Raw genomic sequence first — 21,543 nt, 5'->3', positions numbered from 1 at the left:
CTCGCCGCGGTTTGCCGTCCTGGGCCAATGGGGGCGGCGGGAAGCGGCGCGGGCCGAGGGATGTGCTGGCCGCGGCTTCCCGCCGCCCCCATTGGCCCAGGACGGCGAACCGCGGCCAGTGGGGGCCGCGATTGGCCGAACCTGCCACGTCAGCAGGTAAATAAACTGGCCCGGCCCGCTAGGGTGCTTACCCTGGCGAGCCGCGTGCCGAACGTTGCCGACCCCTGCTCTAGGTGGACAGTTGCACCCTCATACGGTAGTGTTCCTGACATGCTGAAGTATTTTATGTTCGCCAGCATGTGTGTTGCAAGCATGCTACACCCAGCTGCTCTCTGGCACACTCATGCACATTACTTCTTTAGAAGTAGTGAAGTATCTGACCAGCAGCATAACTGAGCTTGAGGTAACCAGGATTCCTCTACCCTCTGGAGAGCTTCTCTTCTGAAGCCAGTGCTGGAAGGCACACAAACTTCCAGTATAGTTGCTGTAGCTGCTTAAAAGCTGGAGAGGGGGTCTAACACTCAATTTAAAACATTACATTGAACTTGGCCTTTCTCACAGGTTGCACCTGGGAATTTGGAGCCATGGTTAACTACATCAAGAAGACCTTTCCTCAGACCCAGCTGGTTGTGGTGGGCTTCAGCCTGGGTGGAAACATTGTGTGCAAGTACCTAGGAGAGACCCAGGCCAACCAAGAGAGAGTGCTGTGCTGCGTCAGTGTTTGCCAAGGGTACAGCGCGCTAAGGTAAGTCCACACAAGTTCCTGTGGAAGTATAGTGCTGGCAGCTGGGATACAAGCTGCTCCCTGCCCTGCCAGCATGCATCACTCTGACCTCTACGGGTGATACACTCTGGACTCACTAAATGCTGCCTTTACCTTCTGTAAAGAGAGACTTGATCTCCCCTCTTTCCAGTCTCTCCTGGAGTGACCCATTAGCCAGACGGCTTGGGCTGTATGGTTGTTTATTAAGGAGACTCCAGGTTCACAAGCAAGAAGATTTCTGACTAGCCTGATCAGTACGAGCAGCAAGTATCTTGGGATTCATAATGGTCCTTTCTGGCTTTAATCTGTGATTTAGTCAGACTGGCAAAACAAGATGTGGTCTTCCAAATGGAAGCTTTAAGAGCTCCACCTGGTGTTAATAGTAATGTACTACAAGCCCAAGTTTAGACTGAGAGTGGGTGATGGTGAATGGCAGCACAAAGTTATGAGCTAAAATGGTATCTCCGTGACCATTCAGTGTTTGTCTCATAATTGAGAAGGAAGCACTGGGGAAGAGTCAGTTCTGCTAGTCAGAGCCACTCCACTGGAGAGAACACTAAAATCACGTTTGCTTAGTGATTCCTGGCCCCACAAACACTGCCAGAACCTACCTCTCTGTGCCAGTTACCACGGCCTTCTAGTACAGAACTCCTCTAGTAATGCAGTGTTCTCCGGAAGCTGATAAGATTTCTATTGCCGCACAGTAAGATTAATAATTACTGACGCTGTCTCCATCTCAGAGGGAGGAGGATAAGCAACAGTGGTCTTGCTGCTGCAAAAATGACTGTTCCCTACACTAAAGGATCAGCATAGCAAAGATAACTTCAGCCTGGCCAAGGAACCTAGATACTTTGGGTTCACTACAAATACCTGAAACTAAGGGATTTGATGGCTGAATTCTAAACACTATAGAGCACTTTTAGATGCTTTGACTGCATGCATAGTAATGCTGGTTTTGGTTAGAAAATAGTCACCTTAATATTCAACCAAGTCTAGAGAAGAATGCGCATGCAGTTAAACTCCGGTTTTTAACCTTGGGCTGCAGAAGCTTTGTAACAGTATTAAAACATTGCCCAACGCTGGAATACAGCAATTTAAACAAATGACCAATTCGTATCCTCTGAGACTTCAGGTCATACCTGGTTTGAGTCCTAAGACAGTGAACGTTTACCCGCTTCCTAGTCCGAAAGGATTTCAGTGCTAGGGCGATGTCTGGAGTGTTGTGTGGGTTCGAGACCGGAAGATCAGTGCTCTCTTGGTCTACTGTGGCTGCAGCGGCATAGCTGTGGAGGCTGGCTGTATACAGGGCTTGCAAGTGCTGTATTGGGCTCTAGTCCTTCTTTTTTTTTGTCTGTTAAATGTTTTGTATGCTAAATTTCCATACTTGTAGCCAAAACTCCCGCTCAGAGTAGCTCTTTTCCCTGTGTGCTGGTGTTAGTAATATCCCCTGAAGCTCTGGCAGATTGGCAGTCTAGGACAGAACCTGTTAGCATGATATTGGACTCCGACTCCTCTCAGTGTGAAGTAACATGCTACTCTGAAACCTGTTTCCTTGAGTGCCCCCTGCAGTGCAGACAACTAGCTGTTTGTTGAGCTCGTGACTCCCTCTGCTGGCCGAGCTTGTTATAGCAAATCTCCATTTACAGAACTTGGGCTGTGCATTACTGTTCTTTTGGCAAGAGGGCTTTTGAAATGAGTCTCCCTACCTAACCTCCCTTGCTGTTTTTAAATGCTCATTAGCCAAATAGCTGGTTGAAAGAGGGCTATTAAGAAAGCTCCCTTAGAAGGAAGGTAGGGTGTGTGTTTGTACTGCGACACATGTCCATGTAGACCATTTCAGTGTGTGGGATGGGAGGGTGCAAAGCTCCTCCAGGCTTAACTGCTAAGCATTACTCTCCCCCAGACCTGACCTAGTTGGTCTCTTACATCAAGTCTGTATGTAAGCCCTGAGTACACATGGTATGGATGGCTGGTCAGTCTAGATCAGGGGTGGGCAAACTACTGCCCGGCGGCTGCATCCGGCCCGTCAGACGTTTTATTCCGTCTCTAGAGCTTCTGCCAGGGAGCAGGGTCCAGGGCTTGCCCCGCTCCGGTGCTCCAGCTAGGGAGTGGGGTTGGGGGCTTGCTCTGCACGTGATGTGGCTCCGTGTGGCTCCTGGAAGTAGCGACATGTCCCCTCTCTGGCTCCTACGCGTAGGGGCAGCCAGGGGACTTTGCATGCTGCCCCCGCCCCAAATGCCGCCCCCACAGCTCCCATTGTCTGGGAACCACAGCCAATGGGAGCTACAGGGGTGCACCTGCAGATGGGGCAGCATGCAGAGCCGCCTGGCCATGCCTCCACGTAAGAGATGGAGTGGGGACATGCCGCTGCTTCAAGGAGCTGCTTGAGGTAAGCGCCGCCCAGAGCCTGCACCCCTGACCGCCTCCCCTGCCCCAGCCCTGATCCCCCACCTGCCCTCCGAACCTCTCAGTCCCAGCCTGAGGCACCCTCCTGCACCCCCAACCCCTTATTCCCACCCCAGAGCCCGCCCCCCCAACCAGAGCCCACCCCCCCACACACACCTGCACCCCAGCCCGAGCCCTCACCCCCTCCTGCATCCCAACCCCCAGTTTTGTGAGCATTCATGGCCCTCCATATAATTTCCATACCCAGATGTGGCCCTCGGGCCAAAAAGTTTGCCCATCCCTGGTCTAGATGGAGATCTTTTTCCTTTGTTGTACCATCTCTAAGACAAATTCTAAGGCAGTTGGTGGTTGATAGAGAGAGACTGAGGTAAGACAAGGTAAAGGAGATTTTGGATCCGTTGGGAAAGCCATTCAGATGTTGGGTGCTGCAGGGCAGGCTCTCCAAGGTACTGAGAGTGAGAAGAGGCTGCAGAGAGGAAAATAGATAAAGGCCTTATTTTCTTCAGTTAATTTACATGGGGGAATTCAACCCCTAAGGCTAAAAGGTGACATGCTTTTCTATTATGAAATCTCTGGTATCTGTGTAGGCTTGGTTCTGCTGTTGAGTTTGCTCTCGACAACGTGGCCTTGCTTCTCGACCATGTGGAATGTGACATTCAGTATGAGCTGTAGGTTGTGGCATAGGTTCCCATGCCCATGAAACCTGCACAGATCATTAAATACAGGAAATGGTTTCATTTTGCACTCTGCTCAGGCTCTTTATAACATAAGGCCTGCTGTCCAAAGCAGCAGCTATGGAAAAGTGTGATAGTGCTAACAATTAACCTGGATTTAAATGACATTAAAGATTCAGTTGCCTGCAAAGAGCTTTCCAATGAAATGTAGTCTTTTTTCCCCACAAGTATATAGCAGATATATCCTGGCTAGACATGGAGATAAGGAAGTCTTGAGACTAAATCCCATTCTTGCATTAAGCCCTGGTGTGTATTGTGCCATGAACAAATGTAGCTTATTCATTAACTCACGCTCTGCTAGGGATCTTACAGCCTTTGGCTTGAACCTGGGAAGTCCTGATAAATCCCTCTGATCTATTAGTTCCCATGGTATTAATGATTAAACTCCTGAAGTAGTCTCTCACCCCGTTCTTGGATTGCTCAGTAAATAAGAGGGACTGAATATTTCTTCATTACCCTGCAAGAAGGGTTCACAGTTATAGAAATAACCTGCTCATGACCTTTGCATAGCAAAGGGAAACATTTGGTTCTGGAAGAGCTGACGTAATTTGGCTGATGCTAATAATTCTGTGAGACTGGTAATATGTTAATTTAGTAAGCTGTGAAATGGAGTGCTGACCAGTCAGGACAATTACAGAGACACCAGTTCAGAATGTAGCCGTTTCAGGTACTTCATTTATCCCTTTGTCCTCCAACCATTTTTTGTGGGTTTTGGAGGTGGACTTCCTGTTTTAAACACTTCACAACCTTGTTGCAGCGCAGAAGAGCTGCACAACCAAGGAAAACTGACCTACAGAGGAAACAGCCAAACTTGACAGTGCATAAAGTACTGTGAAATGCAGTACCTAACAAAATAGTGAAACATAGTCAATCTCTTCCCTGCATACTCTTCCCTGCATGTCATGGTTGTTACAAGGTAGGCAGATAGGCTAAATGCCAAGTATGACTTAAGTTGAGTGTCCCTTTAAACCTCTTCCCATCAATGTCTAAAGCTGCCCTGAGATGCAGGACACTTCAGTGATGGTATAGTGGTGACTAGCTGATGCCTAATGAGACTGTGTAGACATCTTTTCTGACGTTTACCAAAGTTTTCCATCGGAGATTAAGCCATTGGTGGGAAAGCCTGCAGCCTGGTTACATAACACCTTGTTATAGTGGCCTGAAGACTGTGGTTTATTGCTATATTCCAACTAGGTACACAGTTGTTACCTGCTTTGATTTGTTGACTTGTGCTTGTGTTTAGGGCACAGGAAACCTTCATGCAGTGGGATCAGTGTCGGAGGTTTTATAACTTCCTCATGGCAGACAACATGAAGAAAATCATCCTCTCTCACAGGTACAGTAGTAGGGCGTCTGCTCTGAATATTTACTTGGGTCAGCCAGCTTCAGCTGCAATAGCAGCGCTGAATTAATATGCAGTTCCATAGGGGATCACCCAAAGGGTAAAATTTAAATTAGAGGGAATCCATACCTAGAAATCTCTGAATAAGTTTCAGCTTCCGAGAATGGGAGGATTTTAGTGAACAAAAGGGGAAGAGAAGCTTGCCCCAGCATATCATTCATTCTTTATGTCTGCCTGTCATAGGCTCCCATATAGTGTGCGTGGGGGTCCTTTTCATACAGCCTGAGCCTAGCTGCTTATTTCTGCCTTCCAAGGAAGCTCATTGACTGAGTAAATGCAAGATGAGAAGTGCAGTGTTGGTCTGTATTTGCCAGCAGTCTTGCTTCCCTGCTATATAACTTGGCAGCCAGACAGCAGCAGTATATTTTACATGTTTCCCTTTCAGCCAGAGACCTTCTTATGCTCAAGGAGGTGAGAGAGCACCTCTCTGTTGTGCTCTGCCACATATTTGAGCAGAGAGGTAGGATTGCTCTTGGTATCAGCTGAGGATTCATGGCATAGGGGTGTTGCTCTATCAAACACAATAGCCTGAGTTACAAAAGCTAAAAATGCACAGCTAGAAGGAATACTCCCATGTATTGCTGATACCTGTGCTCTCCTTACTCCCATGCCTTGACTGTGGGTGAGCAATAGGTCAGATGGAATGACTAACTCTTATTGATCGCACACTCAAATTCATGTTCATTTCCCCCCTTACCTCCTACCACAGCCAAAACTGCTTTGGATACTGATTGGGGCATGTTGCCTTCATATATAGGTATTTCCTTGGCTTATTTAAGATGCCCAGAGACACTTGGGAGATGAGAGAAAATTAAAATAGCTACCTTATTCATGCCCATTCATGGCAGAGTTGAAATCTTGTAAATGAAATTGTCGTGTTCCTTGCAGTGTGGAGAATCTTTCTGGAGGGAAGGAAACTCTTATCTGTGTGTACAGTGTGTGGGGATCCACATCATTCACTCCAGATGGCCAAATATTTTGACAACTTGACAAAACTCAAAATATATGAAGGTCTGTAATCTCCCCATTAAACGGGTACTCAGCATCGTAACCAGGAGAAACCTGTTGCAGGCTTAAAGGAGGTTTTGTTGAGTTATCAAAATATTTTGCTTCCATAATGGATCTCTCATGCTCTAGGGCAGGTCCCCAAAACAAACTCCATCTCCACCCTACAGCTGCCTCTTAAAGGGGATAGAAATCTTGCAAGCCTCTTGCTATCCACAGCTTGCAGTCTTTTTGTTCTGCGATCTGTATGTTTCCTACTTGTCAGGGGGGTAGGGTTTTGCTCTTGTGAAATAACACGTCCTCTCTTGGGTGTAATCTCTGACTAGGACAATGTCCTCAGTGAATAGCTTTCTGTTAAGGTAATGTCCCAAATCACTTTCTCCATATGAACTAACATTGTCTCCACACTGGTGAGGCAATAGTACCAGATGGGGAAGGAGATGCTACACCCATGATCTCTAGCACTGTTACCAGAGCCACCCATGTCTTTGGTCAGAAGCCAAAGGACTCTGCCTTTAACTGAAAAAGCCTTTGCTCCAAACACCCCCAGTCCCTGGATATGCTTTGAAAAGTCCTCTTTTTACACGTCTCTCAAATGCAGTTCTTCAGTGTAGCAGAAAAGCATCTTTGTCCCGGAGAAGGCTGTTAAGTTCTCAACTTACCTCCCTGTGCAGTCAGGCCAAAACTAACAAGCCAGGCTCATTCATAAGTAAATCCTCATGGATGGGGGATATAGTCCTCATTTGCTTGTATCAGCAATGGCAGATGCAAGCTTCTCTGGGTTGTCTGAGCAGGACAGGGCCAAGCTGCTGTTGTGTGATTACTGTATTTTCTGCTGCTGTGTGTTTCAGGCAAGTCCTGTTTGGAGATAGCGTTAAGCAGCCCCAAGCCCTGGTCGACTCAGACCTGAGCAGACTCTACACAGCAACATCCCTCATGCAGATCGATGACACCATCATGAGGTATGACGGGCATCCTCTGTAGCCCATCTTTTCAAATTCTCACTGATGTTGTCCTATTACTTACTTGCTGTTAGGTGGGTAGAAAGCTCCTGAAATTTGCGACATCAGCAACTTTGTCAAAATGTTGACTAACCCCCCCAATCTTTGCCAACTTCTGATCCAGCTTTTGACAAGGTCTCTACTACTTTCTTTTGTAAGAATTAAGCATCCAAAGCTGCAGTCAGGGTCCCATTTTTCTGGGTACATTACAAACCCCCGGGAAGACAGTTCCTGCCGAAAAGTCTAGAAGGATGAAAACCGGGGGGCCTGGGCCTGGGACATAAACTGGTTGGGGAGGTGGTAGGCCCATGCTGGCTCCTACCAACTTATGTTTAACCCTTGCCTTACCTTCGATTGTGTATTTAAAACACACATACACCTCCTACCTTTAACACCTGCCTGTTCTCATTTTAGCAAACCTTATGGTTTGCTTATTTTAAACCTCGCTGCATTAATAGAGGTGACTTCAGCTCTTGGGTTTTATTGTTTAATATTAAACACCAGCCTTTTCTTGCCTCTCAAGTTTAACCCTTGCTTTTTAAGTATTCTAGCACTAATTCAGTCTGTTTTCCAATGGCCTCGTATTCTCCTTCTCCAGAGTCTTCCCCTAAGACCAGGCACTGGCATCCACCCCAAACTCTATAGTCACAAAGTAACCACCCAAAGCTGACAGGTAGTAAAGCCAGCAGAGCTGCTAAGGGACTGAAAGTGTTTCCGTCTGCTGCTCCTGGGGAGACCTGGGCTTTGTAAGCTGCTCCCCAGGGAAGGGGATTCCTGCCCTATGTGCCCAGTAGGAAGTGAGATCATGGAGGTCCTGCTACCATGTCGTCTTTCTGGAATGCGGCAGGGAAGGAGCAGATCTGCCTGGTTGGGGCCCGCAGCTTAGCTGTGGCTTTTATGAAGTGGGAAGGAGGTAATGGGACTGGATTGGACTCCAGCAGAAAAATTAGTATTTACTTTCTTCAAAAGGCTTATAACTGCCATGAGTTTCAGCTCCTAGCATGGGCCCTTCAGCAGCTGCGTTTTAAGGGTTCATAAGTAGCTGAAGATGAGATCCAGCAAGGCATTTTGAGTATGCCTACCAAAAGGGGGTTGTTAATGTAACCAACCTTAATTACGCCTCCAGTCCTCTCTCTGTCAAGATTGCTGATAACCAGGAAGGATGTTTTTAAAGACCCCCAGGTGTGGCTAGGCTTCCTCATCCATGTCCTGCTCAACAGACACAAGTTAATAGTGTTTAATTTGCCATCTGTCCTGCCTCCGGCTTGCTACTGTGCCGCACTTGCTCTGCTCTCTCGATGCTTTGGGGAACTGCACGCTAAGTTGGCAGGTTCTGTGCTGCCTCCCCCCGCTGGTCATGCTCTTGTGAAGAACTCGTTGGCAGAAGAACACAGCATTTCATCTGTTGTGCTGTGTTGACGTTGGGATTTTACACTGAGATGGGCCTGAACAGATGGTATCTATTAAACCACTAGAAGGAGCAGGGCCGGCTCCAGGCACCAGCTTGTCAAGCAGGTGCTTGGAGCGTCCGCTCCGGAGAGGGGCGGCACGTCCAGGTATGCAGAGGCAATTCGGCGGACGATCCCTCACTCCGCCTTGGAGCAAAGGACCTCCCGCCTAATTGCCGCCGCAGATCGCGATCGCGGCTTTTTTTTTTTTTTTTTTTTTTTTTTTGGGGGGGCCAAAACCTTGGAGCCGGCCCTGGGAAGGAGGTCACATTGGGCAGCTTATGGCTTCTGCCGGTGAAGTGGACTAGATCAAAAATGGCAGTTGGTCTATACTGAGAGTAAGTGTTCTTGCCTTACCGTTCTTTGTTTTGGTTTTTTTCTCAGGAAGTTCCATGGCTACAGTTCCCTGAAAGAATATTATGAAAAGGAGAGTTGTCTGCATTACTTACCAAGGGTAAGCTACCACGGTGGAGGTGGTGGTTATGTTTTCATTTTGCTCTTGGGAATGAAGAAGAATGTTCATTGGATTCTGCATCACTGGTACCTAGATGTCATATCTCATTACTCCACCAGGTGTACAGTGTGTCAGGGCTGGGAGTTCTAAGGAACCTAATGAGAGTTAAGCACCAAAATCCCATTGACATTCAGTGAGTTAAGTGCCCAACTCCTTTAAGCTTCTTTGAGAATCCTAGCCCTGATCTTCATCTGGGACTTGAGTGACGCTCCCCTCAAACCAAAGGCTGGCTTGGAAACCAAGAGGCATCTGTTTTACCCCAAATTCAGTTCTCCTAGGTTATATTACATGAAGCCAAACTGTGAGCCCCTCAGCATAGAATTCTGTATTGGTGGTAGCAACATGGTGTTCTGAGCACAAAGCCAAACCTAGAGTTAAGCCCTTTTAAAGATGTCAAACTAGTATCACTCTGACCTATGCAATTCCAGAAACATTTAAAATGCTTTGGAAAGAGGCTCAGACACTGCCTCTCTGGTCAGATGATCAGACATTGCAGAGACCCAGGGCTGCGGAGGCCAAGCTGGGAAATGTACTAGTTACCCCCGTAAGACCCGCTGGATCAAAAGATAAAGATGAATAGGCTACCAAAGCTCAGTAAAGCATTAGGGCTTTAAATATCCAAAAGTAAGTCTCTCCTGTTGCACTGAATGTGTGGAGTAAGAGGTTGAATCCTCTCAGCTAGTCCTTGGCAACTACTCAATTACTCCAGCTTCAGGCACTGAGTGAGGTTCTTTCAGTAGCCTTATACAAAGAGCACGTTGTAGTCCAACCTCTGTCCCCAAGGCAGGGTGATAGTTACCAGGAAAGGGTGTCAAGAAGGCGCTCAGTTTGGCAATATGTTTTTTTTATGATGGCAGAATCCCATCATGATCATGGCTGCCATCTGATCCTCTGACGTCAGCCTCTAATCAAAAACCAGGCTTGGGCTGCATGCCACTCTGGCCTGCTTAAGCATCTCTCATCAACAACTGCAGGGAGCCTAGGGAAATGACATTCTTCATATCTTGTGCCCAAACCAACAAGCACAACTGAAGTTTTACTATTATTCCGTCTCTGCCGGTTTGTGATTGACCCGTCTCGGGTTTCAGCAGTGCATTCCCCTTGGGTGCTGCATGTCCCCTTCGGAAGCCAGAGACAAACGTACATTTGATGACCATCTGCCTAGCAGTGATAGCTTAGATTCTCCCTTCCAAAAGCAGAATGCAAATGCTCTCAAGTATTGGCCACACCATATGCGCCTCGAGTACCAGTCATAAAGAAACTATCCAGTGTCGCTGTCTGGAACTGCCCTGTTGGTAAGGTATTACTGGTGATTGCCCTGTCATACCCAGCTTGCCCTTCAGGCAGTTCAGCTGAACCATACCAAATGCTGCAGAGCTGCCCAGCAGTGACAGTCCACCCGGCATGGTTTCGATTGTGTGTGTTGTTACGTTCCTGATTGTTGCTGCAGGTGTAGGTCCATCACAAGATGTGGCAGTCAGTGGTGGATTCATAGGCGGGTTGTGAGTAGATGCCTTTTGTTGTTAAGAGAACTGAGTTCAAACCAGGAATCTATAACACTGGTTCTCCATTTCTTTCCTTTTCCTTCTTTCATGGTGCAGATCTATGTTCCCCTCATGCTGGTTAATGCTGCTGATGACCCTCTGGTACATGACAGTCTGTTATCGATCCCAAGAGCTCTGTCAGGTGAGTCGAATGCATTGCCAAAATTGACTATTGCTTTTGGATTCCCCCTTCATCACATCGTGAATGACCATGTATAGCAAGGTCTGGCTGCAGACTACCATAATCTGGTGGACGTGTACTGTGCAATCTAAACTGCGTTTTAAACCACCATTCACTGAGGCGGTTCCAAATTTTATTTTGGTAGAACCCAACTAAACACTGTTCAGCTGGCTGTGTAGCCCAAGGGAACGATCAGATTGTTTCCTCGAGAAATGCACGTTCTTGCTACCTCACTGGTGTTAATGTCGGGAAGCAAAACTGGAAATGGTTTAGCTTTAGATTAAATAGTCTCTGCTCTGCAGTGAACTGCTTCCTCACGTCTTGGCTCCCGACACAGAATCAGTAAAGCAACAGGGCAAACCCCAAAAGGCTTTGCTAATAGTTACTATGATGGTGTCCAACTGTTAAAATTAACCGTCACCTGCGGCAGCAAGTGTAGTATAGTGAAAGTGAGTTATTGTCATGCTTTGTGGCTGTGCGATCTTCCTCCACCTGTTGCTGGGATCCCAATGAGACTGGGAGTGAGAGATCCTAAGAGATCTATCTGCTGTTCCTTGGCCATGAAGAAGGCAAATGACCCTTCAGAGCCTTGGAATGAAAAAGAAAGAGCTGGTTCATGTCTCACTGCTGAACAGAGCACATGCCCCATAGGAGAACAGCAGGGCTTCTTGTTCCAGCACCAAAAGCTATAAGGAGAAAACCTAGGCATAAGTGGTGCCCTGAATGCATTATGCCGTAAAGCAGCGGCCGGCTAAAGTGCAGCCAGAGTTCTGCAGTGTGTCCTGTAGCCCTTTTCATATGGAATTGTGCAGCCCGTGGAGCCTTTAGGTACCAGCCCGCACCATGCCTGAGTCCAAATGGAGCACTGCAGGCTGGGACTGCTGGGCTTTATGGGCTGCACATCAGTCCCAGGCTGCAGTGCTTTATCTCCGCTGAAGCGGTTTGCTGGTATGGAGAGCACTGCAGGCTGGGACTTGTCTCCATGAGCTTCCCAGCTATATGAAATGAGAGGGCTTCTGTAATGCGTTCCATTCATTCAAATCCCTTGTGGCCCTTGTCAACAAAAAGCTTGCATTCCTCTGCTGTGAAGCAAGAGTGCGTGCTTGCAAAGCCTTCGCTACCCAGATGGAGCACAGACACACCCTAGCACATCACGGTGGGTACCATTGTTTGGGACGATGCAGAGCTCTGCTGTTTAGCTTCTGCAGTTGGCTTCTGAAATCTCATGCTCTTTCTCTTTTAACCTTGCAGAAAAACGGGAGAACGTCATGTTTGTGCTACCACTACATGGAGGTCACCTGGGCTTTTTTGAGGGGGCTGTACTCTTTCCTGAACCCCTCACTTGGATGGATAAGCTTGTGGTGCAGTACACCAATGCCATCTGCCAGTGGGAGAGGAATAAGTCTCAGTGCTCAGATACAGAGCAAGCAGCGTCTGGCCAGGAGTAACTGCCCCAAAGACTCTCTCCAATTTGCTTCACTATATTTCCCTCTTCTGGAACTCTGAATTCCCTCACCTGCTGTTTCAGGTTTCCATCCTCTTTGTGACATCCTGGGACTGGGGGTTGGCCACAATGTTTCCTTCTGAAATGGAGCTACAACAGAGGGCAATAACTGGTTTTGAGCATATTTGTGTCTCCTTATGGGTTTGCAGTGCACTGCTGCATTTGAAGAACTGGCTTGCTGCTTTGAGTTGCTGGTTAGGGCTTGCTGCAGGATTCTCATACTAATGTGATGGCCTACTTAGAAAGTAGAAGTCCCAGTGCTGCTGACCATCAGGTTATTCTTCCACTGGCCAAGACTCTTCACGGAGTTGCAGAACTTGTTTAGCTGTGGATGAGTTGTACTGGGAGTTCAGTTCCCCCTGTCTGATCATATCTCTCCTAACACTGGGAGAACCCTGTATCAATCCATAGAAACCAGCAGTTCAGTCTGTAAGCCACTGGGATGTGGCTTGCAGAAAGAGTGAAACCCTGGAGTGACCAGTAGAGTTTCAGCCTTGCACCATCTGACAAGGGCCTCTTGCTTTTTCTGGCAGTGCCCATACCAGGATTCAGCTGGGTTAGAAAACACTGAGCAACTTGTCAGAGCGTCAGCTGTCTCAAGGGTGGTGGTGCATTCTGCTGCTCCTGCATTTCTTTTCCTCTGGGTCTCTGTGTATAGATGAGTTTCACGTTGGTCATTCTGTTGGATTTCCTGCTATGTAAACGCTCTCACATCAAGACAAAACAGATAGCCTTCTTGTGATACTTGCCTTTTTTTAATGTAAAGAGTTTTATTTTGTCACTGTATTTTTGTGTTTTAACCCAGGCCTTTTTGAAACGGGTTCTGGTAAATGCATTGGAACCACTGATTATCAGTCTATGGGGTATATCCAATTTGTGTGAGAGTATTTCACAGAGAATGAATACACCCTTTCTTAAGGAGTGTCTGGGGGGATGGGGACGGACGGACATGTCAATATCGATTCTTGCTGCTTCTCTCCCCTTCTTGTATGTGCCAGGGTAGAATTTTCCAAAATCTCTCCCCTGAACTTTCAAAGCAATGAACGGTTGTGTTTTTCAGCCACATGACTTGCCTAGGAGTTGACGGGAACTGGATGTCTCTACCCCTGCGTAGCTTAAATGTTTATCTCTGTATGACTAACTGCCTCCACAGTTATTAGGATCTGGTAAGGCTGTCTATGTCCAGCTGGGCATTAGAGCCGTTCTGGCTCGTTAAGTCTTTTCCCCACCCAGAATATCCAAGATCAGCTTCAGTTAATGCACAAGGTGAAGTGTGGCAATTTGAAAGTCACTTGCATACCTCCCTCATCTAGGGGCTGATACTGTACTGTTGCCCAGAGGGCTCTTTTAAGATAAACACCCTAGAAGAAAAGCTCCCCCATGACAATCAAGGACCTTAATATAAAAATAGAAACAGTCTGTCGAGACAGTGGAACTTTGTGGTCAAACTTTGCTTTACTTTCAGTTCCTTCAATATCATCATCTCATTACTCTGTCCTTGTAACTCCTTTCATCATCCATTTACTTCATCTCTGTTCCTGTCACACTTCCCGCACCAATTAGCACTTTATTGCTTTAGCCCTGGTTTTGCATTCTAGGCACTTTAGTTGAAGCTTAAGGGTAAAACACCCTGTTGAATCTCAGTCCTGTAACACTAGTGGAATAAGCTTCCTGGGCCACATGATCTCTGAACTTCAGTAGATTGGAGAGATTTTTGTTTAATAAAGCAATAATTAACTACTGTAGCAAAGGTGCATTATCATATCAGGAAACAAACGCCTTCGGTTTGCCTTAGGCCAGTTGCCTTGGCCTGTTTTAACAAACTGTGGTAACCTGTGCAGTGTCTTGTTTAGAGAGAGAATTCAGGTTCTGCTGTTGTAGAAGTAGAAGAAATGACCAAGCAAAGCCATGGCAAGATTTGGCCATGCTTGTGGCTGGCTTAAAGGACGTTTCAGCGCATCAGTTAGCAAGGGCATCCTTGGTTGGTGTTTGTGTCTGTCTTTTTGTGCTCATCCTCTTGTCCATATCTCATCCACAGATCACCAGAATAATCATACAGGGCATTCCGACTTTGGCTCTGTTCTCGCTGAAGTAGCGGTTGGTATAAATAATTCATAGGACATAACTTAGAAAATCTCCCACTCTTTTAGAAGTTGAATGTAAGCCGCTCTTATTGATACACATTGGCATAGATACATGATATAAATGTGTGGGGATGTGGCTCTTTATCTACAGTGGGTTTGAACTTCAGAAGTGCTTAAACTCTATAGCCAGCTCTGCAATTGCTGTTCGGAAGTCAACGGCTATCCAAAAGACCAGACTGCCCTTCCCACAGTAAGGAGTGCCCTCTACAGATCACTATGTGCATTCATTCCTCCAAACCCAGCTTAGCTGCAAGTAGGAGGAGTCGTCACTCCCAGGGGAACAGAAGTTGTCCTTAGCACCCATCAAACTGTTAAGGCTTCAACGAGCAGGCAAAACCCAGGTGACATGTTGATGTATTTGAAGCAAGAAATGTTTTTGCAGTTTCCCAAATAGTTGCTTTTTAAACAAAAAGAACCTCAATTGTTTTCTCTAATAAAATAATTATGAACTCTACCCCTTTCCAGTGTAGCTGAGCCCTGGGTTTTCAGCAGTGTTAAACTAAGCCCAGTTTTGTAACTTTTCCAACTGTTCTGTAAATGAGTTGCGTGGCCCTTGTTTGCAGGGTGTCAGTTCTCTACAAGTAAGTGCTGAAGGCTTCCTTCCCCGGTGGTGGCTTGTAACCATTTTCTAACAGAAATCAAAGGGATGGTTGCTTTGGAGAGGCTTGTTTTGGGTGTTCAATGTCTTTGGCAGCTCTTTAGCTGCTGAGCTCAGGGATTTCATTACCATACACCTAAGTGTTGTAGAACCTGCCTGAAGGGAAGCTCTGTCTCCTTGGGTTCAGTGAGGGAGGCTTCGACTTGGAAAGGCTTTTAGTAAGGTGATGGCATTTTGGTCTCCTGTTTCCTAGGGCGTGAGGAAGAATGGTGTTGTCTTCATCTCTTCAAACACAGGGATATCGTCTAGTGTAACTAACTGATCGTATTGGGGCAGGTGACCGGTCAGTCAGTGACTTCTGTTCTTGCTGAGTACTAAACATAACTCCTCCCCCAATGAGAAGAGCACCTGGGGGAATTCCCAAACTGGTGGGAGTTGCTGTTTGTCCAGTCAAACTGGGCAGACAGGCAGAGATTCTGCTGTTGGAGAAACCCAAAGGAAGCAGATTTCACTGGGAAAATTCCAGTTCTTTCTTTCACCGTTGTTGGCAGCTGAACTCTGCCACCCCCTCTTCCTTTGTGAGCTCATCCTACCTGCAGTGATTCCAAAAGAGGGACACCACGTTTCTGTAGAAAGTAAAGCCCCTCCCAGGGTTAGACTGGATGGTACTGTGGAAGATCTCAAAGACTTAAGGAACTGTTCATGATCAGCATCCATTCCTCTGCAGAGATAGCACCAGGCAAGAACTTTTCCCTGTACTGCTGCCTATAGAGATTTCCATAGCACTTACTTTCCCACTGCTTCTCTATCTGCCCATACGCAGTCTGAGACTTCAGGAGCACTTAGCACCCCAGACATTCTGGAGCAGTCACTTGGGGGGTGGGGAGGAGGTAGACCTAAGTCTTGGCACTCTTGCCACAAGAGTTCTTGCACTTTCAGGTGAGCTGTCTATATTTTCTAAAGTACTTGAAGTAATTGTGCTTGTGTCTGGAGTATGATAAATGCTAGGAGGTGTGGAAGTTAGCTAGTCTAGTTTTGGGAGAAAGGGAAGGAGTTGTTTAAGGCTTTTACCATGGGCTTTAAGGGTCTCCTTTGAGTTTTGAGACTTAAGTTCACCCCAACAAGATTTTTGTAGCTAGAAATGTTAAATTAAAAACTCCCTCACCAGTGTGACTTGCTGTGGCTTTGAATGCATGGGCCAGGGACCAGTGGTGTAAAATTTTAAGAGCTTCCCAGTCTGACTGGAAGCCATATCTTGCAGATCATTTCTTCTGCCTTCCTTCTACCTAAAAATCTGCTGCACTACATAATTCTGTATTAAGACTTCTGGAGAGGGGACTTCTGTATTGAACCCTATAGCTGGAGGAGACCGTACACACTGCCATAAGAGGGTCTGCCATTGTACATCGATCCTAATTTGCTGTCCCCCATGCGCTATGCTAGCAGTGGTAGTGTGATATGGGCATATGCGTGCCAGGGACCATATTGAGATCATCCTCATAATAGCATATGACCTAGGTCAGGTTTGAGCTCTTACCTTTAGAGGTGAAAGTCATGTGTTCATTTCAGGCCTATAGAGACTTTTTCTCTTCCACAACAAGCGCCTTCCAAAACAACCACACTAGCCATAGCAAGCATCCAAAGTGTAAGCCTCTGAAATAGCCTGATAATGCAAATGGAACAGTGCAGCTCTTCTCTTTAGATCTGCTGTGAGAGATGGGAGCTAACAAGTGGATTTTCTGTATTGATGGTTTCAGATTGAGGAATGGAGGTAGAATGGAATAAAATTCACTAGGGCTCAGTTAACTAGCACTTAGTACCATAAATTTATGCACCCAGTCATTGGATATCATCGGCACTTAGAAACAAACTACCAGAAAGGGTCTCTCCTAGTCAGGTTGCAACCAATTATCTCTGAACGCTTAGACTGGTCCAGTCTTTCTTCCACTGCTACCAGGGTGTCTGCAGAGATTTGAACTTTGCTGGTGAGCAGCTGGGACCTGCTCTGAGACTAGAGCATGATGAACTTGTTTTCTTTACATCAGACCTCCCAGAATCTTTACTAGCCAGTTTCTAACATTCTCCTTTTGAAGCATTTGACAGGGTTTCCAGATGAGTCTGAACCTGTTGCAGTTGCACTGTGAAGGCACCTGAAACTCTCTGCAGTCTCCTCCTCAGCACTTCTTGACACTGATTCTTGTTTATCGAGAAGTATTTGTTTTGGATTGTGAGCATTAAGTTAAACCATAGAGTGCTGATGTCTCTCAGAACCTGACTTTAGCCAGCTACTTTTTCTTCATCCATCCTAGTTCTGTCAAGCTTCGTAGAGGACAACCCTTCAGACACCTAGTGCCTTGCCCTTCATTCCTTCCCACTTCCTTCTCAACATAGCTGCAGTTCTGCTGCTTGTCACTCTCTGTTCTCATGCAGAAAGCAAACACCCGACTTTCCTTCTTTGGAGTCAAAGCTAAAAGCAGCCTGGCTATGGGGGAAATGTCTCTGAATGACAGGTGTGTACTGAGCTAGGAAAGGACCTTGGGTTTGGGCAGCCTAAAACTAGCTATAGTGTATGTTTTAAGGCTTAAATTATAACTAAATAAGCAGTAGGTTATTTTACAACTGACTTCTCCTGCCTATAGAAGTAGGGGCTGACTCACAGCTATTGACTAAAACATAAACATGTTTCCTTTCTAAAATCCAGAAGATCCCACGTTCTAATGAGTTAGCTCCCTCAGTCCACTAGCTTGTTGGCCCTGTAGTGTACAGCAGGAGATGGGCTGTCTCCTTATCCGATACATCAGGAGTGGCATTTGGGGGGTTTATTGCCAAATGTAGTGACACTGATCACTGGGGAGCAATGCAAGGAACCTCCTGGAAATGTTATGCCTATCTGGGGTTTATTGGTGGTGGTAAAACTCCTTTACAAGAAGCTTAGAAAGGGACCCAGCCTTGTGTTAGTGGGTAGTGTATGGACAGCTGTGACACTAGCCAATCAGAAGGCTGTCTGTGTGCATTTCTTCTGTCTTGAGTCAGACACCATGTGTCCTTCCATTGGCAGTTCTGTGTGTTTGGGTGGCGTGCAGTAGCCATAGTGACTCAGAATAGCAATGTTTACTGCAGGGGGTCCAAATTCTAGGCAGAAAGCAAATTGCTCTTGGTATGAGTACTCTGTTTTTTAACAGGCTATTCAGAACAGAGGTTAGGGTACACCAAACAGCCTACGAAGGGGTGCCTTGTAGTGATGCTGGGATCCATGCCCACTCTTCTGCAAGACATGATCCTGCTGCTGTGTCCACTCTGTCTCCATCTGGACTTGTTTTCTTCTTACTCTGCTGCTTTTGGCTGAGGGGGCTGAGGCGTGGTGGCACCAGAGCTGAGATCAAATTATCTGTTAATCATCTGGGTTGGGTTGGAACTGTTGTGTTATCAAGAACTGTACTGTAGTTCATGCGAACACTTGTATCCTTTTTAAAATTTGTTTGCTGGTTAAATCCAAGGGCACAATCGCTGTATTAAAGGGCAGCATTTACCGCACTGGGGCTGTAAGAGGAGACAACCTTTTCCAAACAGATCTAATGGCTCCTTCAAGAAGAGTCCCGCTCTGCTTCCTCTGAGCGTAGGCTTGTTTTCCCTTCTCACTGCTAACTTCAAGCAGCCTGGTTAGTTCTAACCCTCTTGGGGAGCATCCAGGTCTCTGAGTCCCATAGTTGGCTGTATAAGTAGGGGCATATACAGCTGTTGCTTTTATGTGACTGGCAAGCTTTTGCAGTGGTTGTCTTGTCATGCAGAGAACATAGCTACAATCAGAGGAGGCAGCACATCATATCAGAGTGATCAGTAGAAACATGTTTTACCAGAGTGCTAAAACTGGTGGCAGCTGCCAACTGGGAGTCCTAAGAAATATGGCTGATGGGCCAGATTTAGTTCAAAAATGACTATTCGGTCCAAGTGACGTTCTCCCAAAACAGCTGTTCAGCGATTTGTCTCCAGCCCAGATGTTGGTTCACTACAAACCTGTGTTTCTCTTCATTAAGAAAGCACAATTTTTCAAGAAAAGCCCTATCCCTTTCGCCCGGGTGTCCCCAAGCAGAAGGGGGTATTCCCTTCAGGAAGCTAGATCTGTACCTGTGCATTCTGATTTCTGCCAATGCAGCTGCCTTAGTGGAGTGGGTTGAGTGTAACTTTCTTGATGTCTTTGAACTCTTGCTGTTCAACCGAAATTTAAAAAAAAAAAAAAAAATGATGGGAAATTCTGCTTCTGATTGGATTCTCTGGAATCATCACTTCCACATTCCTGATCCTTTTAACTTTAAATGCTGCCCGGAAAAGGTTGCGTTTGTATACTGAGACCTGCCCCCAGCTGCCAGGTTCTGAGTCAGATTCTCGGGAGCTGCCAGCTTCTGGGGAGAAGATTTGCAACTAGCAATGCAATTTTTCTATATCTGCTGACGTTTACCTTTTAAAAAGTTATACAATGTGTCCTTGATTATTTTTTCTTGTGTGTTAATTTTTTTTGTTCTTTATTCTGTGTGATGTTAATTGAGGTCATTGCAAAACAATGTAATTTTGTTATCTTTGATTCAATTGAATTTCTTTACTTAAAAAATAAAATAAAGGACTCTCTGAGTTCAGGTCTTTGTGTGGTAGCTGTGTATGTAAAAGTTGCTCTTTATTAATGGGTTCATCTCCCCTGAATTGGTTTTCCTTTGTGTTGGGAGACCCAGCAGCAATAATGTCCGCCCATGAAATGGTGTAAAGTTAAGGGCTTTTCTGAAAGGGGTTGCATCTTGCTCAAGATGATATCCATAGCCTAAGGGCTCTTTGGACATCCACCATTAAATAATGAGATGTGGAGAGTGGAGCCAAGTGCTTCGGAGTAGGGCAGAATCCTGTGTCTCCTTAATGTGAATGTTAAAATCTGTGAGCTGGAACACTTCAGACAGTCTTCAAGATAAGTATCAGATCCACAGATGCCTCGATTCTGTTCTAAAATATTACTTTCCTTCCTCTCCCCGCACCTCTCAGAAGGTGTCTGGTGTTCATGGAAATTCTAAATTTCCTTACAAAACTCTGAATTCCAGACTGATCCGTGATCTAGGGTACCACCCTTCTTACCTTGCCATACGGAAATGACTATATTGGAGCAGACCACCAGTCTGCCTAATCAGATATCCGGTTTCTAACAGCAGCCAGTGGTAGAATTCCAACAATGGCTGGTTTCATTAAGTAGCTGGGGGGGAGGGCAGTTTGTTCCTACACGTTCCTGTTGGTTTGTTGGCTTATGCCCTGATTCAAGCCTCTGATCATTTTTGCTGCCCATCTCCGTACCTTCTTTTCCTGCTGAATTTTGAGATGAGGTGACCAGAACAAAATACAGAATTGCAGAGGGAGATAATGATTTCATGCACTGCCACTGCTTTGGGGGAAGTACCTTGTCCTGGGAAGTTGTCATGTGGGATTTCATTAGCAACTGATGCATGAAGTGAGTGGTGCATTTGGGAACTCTGACAATGGGGAAGGTGGTATCTATGGGTATGTCTACACTACAGGATTAATCCGAATTTAGATAATTCGAATTTGGGAAACAGGTTGTATAAATTCGATTGTGCGCGGCCACACTAAGCACCTTAATTCGGTTTTAAACCACATTAATTCGGTGGTGTGCGGCCACACTACCCCATTAACTTAAACACAGTAATTCGGTGGTGTGCGTCCACACTAACCCTAATTCGAATTAACAAAATCGATTTAGGCTCTACTCCGTTCGTCGAGGTGGAGTACAGAAATCGATTTAAAGGGCCCTTTAATTCGAATTAACTGGCTCTGTAGTGTGGACGGGTGAAGGGTTAATTCGGATTAAGGCAGCTAAATCCGAATTAAAGTCCTAGTGTAGACCAGGCCTATCACACCATGTTCCTCTCAAATTGCAAAGCTAGTCCAGAGCAAAGGGCTTGGCTCAGGTCTGAAGAAGCTGCAGTACAGAGAAAGCTCCTGCTGCGAGGTGGCAGTGCTCTGACATCCTGCCACATGAAAGGGATTGCAGGCAGACAAAATCAGGTAGGTCAATAGTCCTGCCTACTGAAAGGCCCTGGGCCGCTGTCTCTCTACAACCAAGCAGCCCTGCTGAGGGTTAGAACCTCTCATTCAAAAGCCGCTACTTGCACCCTCATCCCTATCAGTCTGTTGGAGTGCACCCTGATTCTGCTCCTTATGCTGTGTAGTCCCCCTCTTCTTCCCCTAGTGTGTCAGATGCTCCTCAGAAGAGCACTGCTACCCAGCTTAGATCTGCCTCCACTGGG

General features: G+C 46.3%; 1 protein-coding gene across 2 annotated transcripts in view; it reads left to right on the top strand.

Annotated features, from left to right (window-relative positions):
* Window positions 1–19,875, top strand: part of ABHD2 (abhydrolase domain containing 2) — a 65,140-nt gene extending 45,265 nt beyond the window's left edge. For both annotated transcript variants that reach the window (XM_024207225.1, XM_024207226.1), the window contains exons 6-11: window positions 562–745; window positions 5,147–5,239; window positions 7,162–7,272; window positions 9,144–9,213; window positions 10,875–10,959; window positions 12,250–19,875. In XM_024207225.1, coding sequence (XP_024062993.1) covers window positions 562–745; window positions 5,147–5,239; window positions 7,162–7,272; window positions 9,144–9,213; window positions 10,875–10,959; window positions 12,250–12,446 — 740 coding nt within the window. In that variant the 3' untranslated portion in view covers window positions 12,447–19,875. The remainder of the gene's footprint in view (window positions 1–561; window positions 746–5,146; window positions 5,240–7,161; window positions 7,273–9,143; window positions 9,214–10,874; window positions 10,960–12,249) is intronic.
* Window positions 19,876–21,543: the final 1,668 nt, after the last annotated feature.

The sequence above is a fragment of the Terrapene carolina genome, unplaced genomic scaffold (assembly GCF_002925995.2).
Source record: "Terrapene carolina triunguis isolate 2854851 unplaced genomic scaffold, T_m_triunguis-2.0 Scaffold67, whole genome shotgun sequence".
In the NCBI taxonomy this organism is placed as follows: Eukaryota; Metazoa; Chordata; order Testudines; family Emydidae; genus Terrapene; species Terrapene triunguis.
This window is presented reverse-complemented; position numbering and strand designations above follow the sequence as displayed.